Source organism: Miscanthus floridulus, chromosome 9 (genome assembly GCF_019320115.1).
Source record: "Miscanthus floridulus cultivar M001 chromosome 9, ASM1932011v1, whole genome shotgun sequence".
Taxonomy (NCBI): domain Eukaryota; kingdom Viridiplantae; phylum Streptophyta; class Magnoliopsida; order Poales; family Poaceae; genus Miscanthus; species Miscanthus floridulus.
Window position 1 is genome coordinate 41024107 of NC_089588.1, and position 10299 is coordinate 41034405.

Genomic DNA, 10299 nt, shown 5'->3' on the forward strand with positions numbered 1-10299 from the left:
AAAATAAATAAATGGAGTTATATCATTAAAATGGCATAAGAGAGTATACAGTGTGTGTGCGAGACCGAAATTACCACTGGAGTATATCAAGGATTTCTTGGTAATCTGCTCGGGGTCTTATCGCTGAGTCAAATATTTTTACACGACTCCTGGTCACATCGATGACCAGCAGTATCCAGTGAAAGCTACATGTTTATACGCAGGTATAACTCATTAACTAAAGTCAACATGGAGTAAGCAAAATAAAATAGGCACAAGACATTCACACTCACTTGAAGCCGTATGGGAAGAGTATCAGTGTCTTGTTAGCGTTCTTATCTAAGAACCTGAACAGAAGCTTCTCCACTTGAGATCGCCATCTATCATATGGAGAAACCCTGTCCTTAAAGACGCGATTCGGATCAATGAAACCAACATCAGTCATCTCTTTTTTCTTTAGTTTCATCATCTCCATATTCAAACTATCAAGTGATTTCGAGCTCAAATGGTATATAAATCAAAAAAATCCACCATCATCCCCAATCTAAAAAAACCATAAATTTCTCTATTTCTAAACCACGAAATGAGCCATGCTAGAGATGAAACATGGGAGGATGAAGTTGGTAACCTTTAAAACCGAAGAATGGATGGAGGAATGAAGTCTTCACCAATCCCGCAAGCATGAACTCCTATGGGCAAGAACAGAGAGCAGGCAGAGTGCTTGAAATGGCTCGGGCTGGGGGAGGAAAAAGAAAGTATATAGCCCGAGACATGTAGTCCCGGTTTGTGTTATAAACATGCATTAGTCACAGTTGGAGCCACCAACCGTGATTAAAGGTTTAGTCACGGCTGGTAGCTCCAAACGAGACTGGAGGGTAACCTTTAGTCTCGGTTTGAGCCACGAACCGGGACTAAAGGTCCCCTCCTGCTTCCCTCCTGCAAAAGCTATGTCTCTAGCCGTTGGGCAGGGGACTTTAGTCCCGGTTGGTTGCTCCAACCGGGACTAATCCTGTCTTTAGTCCCGAGCCCAAAAATAACCGGGACTAAAGCCTAGAATCGAAAGTCTGTTCTCTACTAGTGTTACAGTGACATCCTTGGCTATACAGATGACCTTGCTGAACATTAGAAACATGCATTAGAATGTTATATATCATGTAAAATTTTCATTGCCATCTAATGTTAGACCTGAAGGCTACCATAGCATTTGATTGGGCCATACAAGACTAGCAGCAGTAGTCTTTGCTATGTACCTATATATAGGCTATGTCTAAATACATAGTAAAATTTATAGGTCTCTTTGTTGGCTTGCTTTACGCCACATCATGCTGCTGCGGCTGTGGGTGTAGCATTTTGCGGTGTGCTGTTGTAGAATATAGCTAGTACAGCTGAAGCCGCAGCGGAAGCCAGCAAAACAAACAGACCACTCATCAAGCCAGTCTCCGTGGAGAGTTTCACGACGTTGTTTCCAAGACTGCCACATCACGTAGAATGAAATAAAACATGGATAAAACACCCACTCTCAATGGAGAGTTTTATTCTATAGTTTCGTCGACATTTAATTTTATGACTTAGAGAGAGTTGGTATTCGTGCCAAGAGAGTTTCATCCCCATAAAATTCACTAATCTCTCTTCTTAAAAACCTCCCACATCATCAAAAACACTTATGTGGCAGCTCATTAAATGCAAAGGAAACTATGATAAAACTCCCATTGAGACTGGCATCATCACGCTCCCTATGAGGTTGTAATATCCAACTAATTAATAAGTACCGGTAGGAGGCAAGGTTTCTATAATCCATTCAAGCAATTCTCGAAAAGAGAATATCCATTCGCCCTATTCGTTTCGCTAAAATTTGGCTTATGATGATGCTTATGCTGAAACATTGTGAGAGAAAAACACTGTTTGTTCATTGAAAAGTACTGCTCCGTGGAATCAAGCAATTAAGATTATTTTGCATTTGATCAAGCAACACTTCAAAATTGCAAGGAGTAAACGACGTTGTGCCCAGGAGCACGTGGTACGATGCCACTCGATCAGCCTACTAGTACTTCACCAGTGAAGAACTTGTCACATTCCATAGACCAATCCAACGAGAAGCTGAATGCAATGAGCCGTAATCATTTTCCCCTGGTGCCTACGCAATGTGAACAATCCACATCACCCATAAAACAACCACGCCAGTGCCACAGGATGCCGCATAATCAAACACGCGTAAGTGATATATAGTATCAAAATTAATATTATGACATATTTACGAGTAAATACTAATGTACTTCGCAACGTGAGAGAAAAGATCTATTACAATTGTGTTTGAATTAGATACAAACTTAATAGGACATTGTCATATTAATGCAAACATTAACTTAAATTATGGATGTCATAGTAATTAACAAATAAATTGTAGCTTTAAAATTTTCTAAAAAATATAAACATAAAATAAATAAATATGTGATTTTCCTCATTTTGTTTATAAGAACATTAGAGGGTGTTTGGGACTGTTTCACTCCACGTTTTTCAGTTTTGCTCCACGTTTTTAGCCAAACAGGTCCAACTTCATATAGCTCTGCTCTAGAAAAAAATGGAGTTGTGAGAGCACCTATAGGGGTGCACCACAAACTTCAAATTTTTTGTGGAATTGCTCCGTAGTGGAGTTTATGGAGCAGAATTTGTGGAGCAGTCCCAAATATGCTCTTAATGGATTTTTTCTCCCGATGCAATGCACGGGCATATTTGCTATTAGGCCAGTCTCAGTGGGGAGTTTCATGACGTTCTTTCCAAGACTGCCATGTTATGTGAAATGAAATGAAACCTAGATAAAACACCCACTCTCAATGGAGAGTTTCATTCTACGGTTTCATAGACATTTAATTTCAAGACTCATAGAGAGTTGGTAATCGTGCCAAGAGAAACTCATTTCTTCTCACTCTTCTTAAATACACCGCCATGTCATCCAAAATAACTATGTGGCAACCTATTTAATACAAATAAAATTCACGTGAAACTCCCACCAAGACTGGTCTTAGTAATAATAACCAAGTTTAGTAACCATTTAATAACTTTGTCTTAATTATGCATCACATAGTTTATTAAATGAATTAATGATCACTCAATTAATACTCCCTCCATCTGTCGGTGTTTCGAATCACCGACTAGTAAATTTGTGATTTACGCGTCTGGCCCGGATGGTGTGCTTGGAGGACACAAGGATTTATACTAGTTCGGGCGGAATGTCCCTACGTTCAGTCTGCTGCTGCTCGTGTTACCGGCACTATTTATAGTAGGGATTACAAACGGGTGAGAGGGAGCAAGTCCCAAGTCTCTGGTAAAAAAGTCGAACAGAGTTGAGTCTCGTTGAGCCATTGTGTCGTTTTGCTGTTCCCTTCGTGGGGCGTCCTGCTTCCCCTTTTATAGATGAAGGGGAAGGCGCAGGTTACATGAGAGAGAGAGAGAGAGAGAGAAAAGCGAGGAGGAAGAAGACCTCTGGGGTCGCAGCGCCCTTAGTCTCCTTTACGCGGGTCCTATCGGTCCTGTAGATGATGACGGGGACAGCTCCATGTCGCGACCCTGTTCATCACTGACGCTATATGCGGGGGTCGTCAGCCAGTCGTGGCGCTCCACTCTGTCCCGTTGGGCGGCATGGTTAGCAGATACCCCCATCGAAAGTCATACGAGGATTAGGTAGCATAGCACCGGCACGCCCGACACTGTTGGCGACGTGAGTCCTCATGTATGGCTCGTCATGGCTGCAGGTCATGTCAAGATGCGCCTACTCCCTTTCTGGTGTCAGAAGTTTGACCCTAGGTTCGTATTCTTAGACCTATAGCGGTTGGAGGCTGTACGGACCCTCGTCGGGTGAGGCGGAGTCCTCCTTCGAGGGGTCTGATGAGGCAAAGTCCATGCCCGAGGGGTCGGGCGAGACGGAGCCCGTACCCTCAAGGTCAGACAAGATGGAGCCCGCACCCTCGGGGTCAGACGAGACAGAGCCCGCCGCCTCGGGGTCAGGTGTGATGGAGCCCGTGCCCTCGGGGTCTGGTGAGACAAAGTCCACGCCCGAGGGGTCGGGCGAGACGGAGCCCTCACCCTCGGGGTCAGACGTGATGGAGTCCACGCCCTTGGGATCAGGCGAGACAGAGCCCGCGCCCTCAGGGTCAGGCGTGACGGAGCCCGCGCCCTCGAGGTCGGGTGACACGGAGCCCGCGCCCTCGGGGTCAGGCGTGATGGAGCCTGCGCCCTCGAGGTCGGGAGACACGGAGCCTACGCCCTCGAGGTCGGGCGACACGGAGCCCGCACCCTCAGGGTCGGGCGAGACGAAGCCTATACCTTCAGGGTCGGGTGAGACCAAAATATGCTCTTGACCATCTAGGCGAGTTGGCATTCGTGGCCATCAGTTTTCTTCATCTAGGCATCCCTAATACTGATACCCGATAGTAGCCCCCAAGCCTACGGAGGAGTAGGATACTCCTTCGAAGGCTTTTTCAGACGGAAGGATTCTGAGGGTCTTGATCTCCCTTTGTGGACCGTGGGATGTCTTGGTAGGGTCACGATTCCTTTCCATCACTTTCGGACTCTTCGGGAGCATGCGACTACGGGATTCGGGGGTCAAAAAAGATCTCTCTTGATTCTGATCCCTCCCTAGGATCCGATCGATCCGCCATTGTCCTATGACCGCGTATTCGGTCTCCTTGTGAGTCCAACCTCCCCTGAGCCCCTGCACATAGCAAGGGTCCGATTGAGGGGTTGGCTCATCTTGTGGTCGTCCTCCCTCGAGCATTTTTTCGATAAAACGAAGGGGCTAAGCCGTGCCATGCTTTCCTCGATAGACGAATCATGGTGCTCGGTGAGCTATTAACGAGCTAGTTCGAGTGGGGCCCTAACTTCCCATTCATGGGGGTCTGGCATGGGTTAATTGGTGACCGGCTCCAGATTTTTGGTGGCCAATCCATATAGTTCTTGGGTCCGTTCGACCGGTCCCAAGGGCTCATTGCCTTTCTTCGAAGAAAAACCATGGACCATGCTCCGGCCAAGACCCGAACATGGACCGGGATGCCCATGGCACTCGTGTGCCTGGGTACCTGCCACTAGCGGGCCCATCCCTTACCACCCCTCACTCTAAAGGTGCCCTAGAGTGGCTGTGAACCCATTGGTGGGCCAACCTTCAAACTCGAGGCGTTAATGGGCCATGGGAGCATTTTCAGCTCCGTATCCCTTCTTACCTGTGGCGGTTTTCAGCCCATCGAGGGGGCGAACTGCTGTCCAACGTGCCCTTCGAGGAGTGGCTGGGGGTGGCGTGTGGACGATTCCTAGAGAGCTGATGTGATGAGGCACAGCAGGCACATCAATCTAGGTGTATGGTTCGCCCCTTGTTCCACCTTCCCTTATAAATTGCGGCCTTTCCCTTCACCTTTTGGTACGCCTAACTGTAGTCTCGGCTTCTCTGCCGCCAACGCCTTAGATCTCTTGCCCTCGCTCTTGCGCCGCCAGCGAAATCCTTATTCCTCTACCCTTGCTCTTTCGCCGTCAGCGAAGCTTTTGTTCCTCCACCATTGCTTCCCATGGAGTCATGGTATCGCTCCAACACCACCCATGCGTGCATGGAGGGTATTGTCAAGCGTGGCCTTCTCCATGGGAGGACAGATGCAACAGAGTGGCTCGTGCCTAGTCATGAGGAGGTGCCGGCACCGCCCGACGGCTATGTTGTGTCCTTTGCGCCCTTCCATGAGCGTGGACTCGCGATTCCTCCCCACCCATTCTTCTAGGGGTTGCTGCACCATTACCAGATCGAGGTGTAGCACCTGAATCCCAATGGGATCCAGCACATCGTGGCCTTCATCACGCTGTGCGAGGGATATCTAGGGACCGAGCCTCACTTTAAGCTGTGGATGTAATTCTTCCTCTTCTCCCTGCTCAAGAAGAGGGATAAAGCTGGGGACCTACTGGTGCCGATGGGATGCACGAGCATGCATGTCTGTAAGGTCGAGATGGCGACTAGAGGGGGGGTGAATAGTCATTTCTAAATTTAATCGCGTCGGCTAACCTAAACAAATGTGGAATTAAAACAATTCGATCTAGCCAAGACTACACCCCTCTATCAAAGTTCACAAGCACCTTATAAAGATCCTAGTTAGGGAACAAAAGGTGCTGGGCTAGCTAGAGCTCGCCTATCCAATTCAAGGAGCAAGGTCACACAAACCTATGCCACTAATATTTTACACACCGAGGAGCTCCTACACAATTCTAGTAAGCAAAAGCACAAAGCTCCTCAGCTTACTAGCAATGCTCAATCACCAGGCAACCAATGCCAAATTAGAGAGCGCAAATACTTAGCTACACAAACTAAGCAATGTGACTAACAAGGTTGCACAAACCAAATTAGCCACGCAAGGGAGCTACTTCTATGCTACACAAGCAAGAAGGTAACTAGTGAGCTACACAAGCTAACTAATTACAAGAGCAACTACACAAGCACAATGTATATGACAGTAATTACAAGCTTGTGTAACGAGGATGCAAACCAACAGGAATACAAGGATGTCACGATGATTTTTTCCTGAGGTTCATGTGCTTGCCAACACGCTAGTCCCCGTTGTGCCGACCGCTCACTTGGTTGTTCGGTGGCTAATTGGCATCACCCACTAAGCCCACACGTCAGGCACCGCAAGAACCTACCCCAAAAGTGAGGGTAGCTCAATGACATGCTCAACTAGAGTTGCTCTTTGCGGCTTCCACGGGGCGAGCACAATGCCCCTCACAAAGCTCTTCTCCAGAGCATCGCGCAAGCTTCTTGCGGGCTTCAATGGAGACCACCACCAAGCCATCTAGGAGGTGGCAACCTTCAAGAGTAACAAGCACCACCAGCTTGCAAAATGACCACCTAGTGCCACTCGATGCAACCTCATGATGCAATCGCACTAGAATCGCTCACTCACTCGATAGGATGAATACTATCAAGCTCAAGTGAGTTAGAGGGATCACAAGCACTACCACATAAGCCACCAAGGCTCTAGTGTGCTCAGCTCTACCAAGCTCTATGGCCAAAGACTAACCACCACTTCTATTTATAGCCCCCATGAAAATAGAGCCATTGTACCCCTTCACTGGGCATAGCTCGGGGTGACTGGATGCTCCGGTCAAATCGACTGACCACACCCTCCTAGTGTCCGATCAACGGATGCACGCCACGTGTCGCCTCCATTCAACCTTAGTCACTTGATCTCAATGGTCAAGTGATGACTAGACACAGCACAGTGCCAAGACCGGACGCACCTCTACCGAGTCCGGTCGTTTCTAGAGAGGTTCCATTCATGATCGGACGTGTCAGTTTGATCACGACCGAACACATGACTCCAGCGTCCGGTCACTTCCAGTAAGCTCCTAGAGTTGCTCAACCGCGATCGGACACATCCGGTCGGTCACAATCGAACGCAGCATCAACGTCCGGTTCTTTCTCCTCTTCTCTGTGCCACCACATCAGTGGGACCATTGCCATATATCGTCCATCAGCGCCAAGTCTTGCTCAAGCTTCACCGCCACACTGTCCATCGCTCCAAAGCCTCCGACTTGCCCTTCACTCTTACAACCTGTCCATCAAGCCAAGTCTTGTCTTGATCTTCTCCACCTTGATCACATGACTCAATGTCATGTCTCTTGTGCAATGAGCTCCTTCATCATCACATGTGTGAACTTTACAACATCTCCGAGCCATTTCCACCTTCATAGCATATGTTGCTCACACACATGTACCTGTGGACTAATCACCTGTGTATCTCACATAAACACAATTAGTCCACCTAGGTTGTCACTCAATTACCAAAACCACACAAGGACCTTTCAACCTCCGGGGGCAGCGGTCCGCCGACTACATGCCCTGTTAGTTGTCAAGGTCTAACAAGGGTGGCATGCACAGTGGTTCTAAGTGAAGAACACCGCCGCCGCCCCCTTGCTAGACTTCACCGGGTGCCTCATCGAAGAGGCACCGTAGGTGTGGTTGTGGGGACCTCCCGAGAAGGAAAAGAAGAGGATGCACGATATTCTTGACACCATCGCGTTCCTAAAGAGCCATGGCCTTCATGGGGCCGGTGTCATTGAGGCGTATCACACGAGGAGGGTGGCACCACTGATGGCGCATGCCCTCTAGCTGTACAAGATGATGCCCGGGGCGTAGCTCGCCTAGTGGCCACTCCACGATAGAGAGGTCGCGCAATGCATCAAGGAGGCGACAGAGGAGTCCGATGCTGTATTGTCGATCCCAAGAAACCCCGCGATGCGGCCGGACGCGGGCTTCATTGAGCTGCCGGCCGGGTTGAGATTTCGGGCCTCCGTCGCACCACTACCAGAGTACGTGGCTATGAGGGCGGTGAACCACACCGTAGATGAGAATAGGAAGAAGAAGAAGGACGACAATAAGGTGAAGCGATGGGCGAAGGAGCAAGCGAAGCTAAAATGAGGAAGGCGACGGCAAGGCTCGAGGAGGAGGAGGAGGAGGAGGAGGAGGAGGAGAAGAAGAAGAAGAAGAAGAAGAAGAAGAATAAGAAGAAGAAGAAGAAGAAGAAGAAGAAGAAGAAGAAGAAGAAGAAGAAGAAGAAGAAGAAGGAGACGGCTCCGGGTCGCCTGTCCAATGGGACAAGCTAGGAGGAGGGGACAAGAACCCATCTTTGCTATAGGAGGGGCCTTTCCCATGGCATGCCCCGGGGTAGGAGGGGGAGGACGTGCCCCTGGAGCCAGTTGAATCAAGCCGCCCCGCTCCATCCGGGCCTTCCTCGGTGCCCCCAGAGCCGATGGGAATCGACCGCTCCGCTTCAACCGAACCCTTTGAGCAGAGGGAGGGCTCGAAGTGGCAACACGCCAACGAGGCACCGGGGTTGGGCGGTCCAACCCCAAAACATCATTGTCCGGTGGCGTCAAGGTGAGTTAAGAGTTTTTTTGTCCTTTCGTTCTAACAAAATTTTGCCGTAAACTGACCGTCATGTCTTTCGTAGCGTTGGAGGATGCGGGACTCTCCTGAGGCTTGTGCTAAAGAAGAGCCTCACCCTTCGGCAGACATGCTAGGAGCTGGCTGGCGTTACGCCAGAGGTGAGCGGGAGTGGCACTAGGGCGGCCACGACATCGACTAGGGGGCACAGCTGATGGCTGCGTCCACGGCGAAGTAGATGGAGGAGGGTGCGTCTGGGGCACCCATGGTGAATGTGGCGTGGCTGGGTGTGGCAGCGACATCACAGGCGGAGAAGGTGCAACTAGAGCCATCGTCCATGCAGGTGGCCGTGTTCGCGGCAGGGTGAATGGAAGAGGGCACACCCAAGGCATCCTTAATGGATGTGGCAACAAGGCAGGCCTCCGTGTCCATGTCACCCACCCCCTCTATCGCCGGAGGGGTCACTCTGGAGGAGTTGCTACCGCAAGATGGGTCGGTGCCGCTTGGGATCGGCGTGGAGCCATCTCGGTCTCTGGTCTGGGTGGGTGGCGACCCGCACGCGTGGGGAGGATCCCAGATCCGGTGGGCAGACCGGTGGGACCTAGGGGCGATGCTTTTTGCCCTTGATGATGACACGGAGGAGAGGGAATAGGGGAGCGTCCACACGTAGGTTGGGACCACGGTTCGCACCCTGACCACCGCACTAAGCTCGTTGCATGACGTCATCACCCCGGTTGGCCAGGTATGATATGACTGTGTTTCCGACTCTCATTTTCCCTTTTCGTGCCTATAAGTCTTGTCCTCTCCATAGTCCCTTATGGTCCACAGCTGGGAGAAGTCCCAATTCCTTTGTTGCGAGAAGGACGTTTGGGAATGCCTCACCAAAGAGATGCGGCGGAATGAGGAGCTAGTTGCACAGCTCATTGTCGCCTGTCAAGAGGTGGCTGAGCTTGTCCCCGCCACTTGGGAGCTGGCTGACCTCCAAGTCAGGGAAAAGGATGCTCGTGATGATGCACGCGAGGCTAGGGAGAAGCTCATGGCCCTGATTGAGAGGACACACACAGACGCCCTAGAGGCCGAGCAGCTATGGAAGGAGCAGGACAATTTGCTCCGGGCCATAGAGAGGCTCCGCATGGTGCGTGACTTGGCTCGCTAGGAGCATGCCGACACCTAGTAGCGGATCGACCTCCTCAAGGTTGAGCTTGAGGGGGAGAGGGACCTAAAGATTGCGGTCGAGGGCGTGTCCGCTAGGCTTGCCATGGAGGTCGGTCAGCGCCAGGAAGAGGTCCAGCGCCTGGAGGCTGAGGTGACCCAGCAGTGCGATGAGGTGCGCAAGCTTCGAGCGGACGTGGATGGTAGGCCTCTGGTTTCCCTTGTTGTTTTTCTTCCTAGAGTCCATGGTAGGCCTTTTG

At 50.3% G+C, this 10299-nt stretch overlaps 1 protein-coding gene across 1 annotated transcript; it reads right to left on the bottom strand.

Annotated features, from left to right (window-relative positions):
- Positions 1 to 3796: 3796 nt before the first annotated feature.
- On the bottom strand, positions 3797 to 4354 carry LOC136479709 (uncharacterized). The gene has a single exon (XM_066477479.1). The coding sequence runs from the start codon at positions 4352 to 4354 to the stop codon at positions 3797 to 3799; it is 558 nt and encodes a 185-aa protein (XP_066333576.1).
- Positions 4355 to 10299: the final 5945 nt, after the last annotated feature.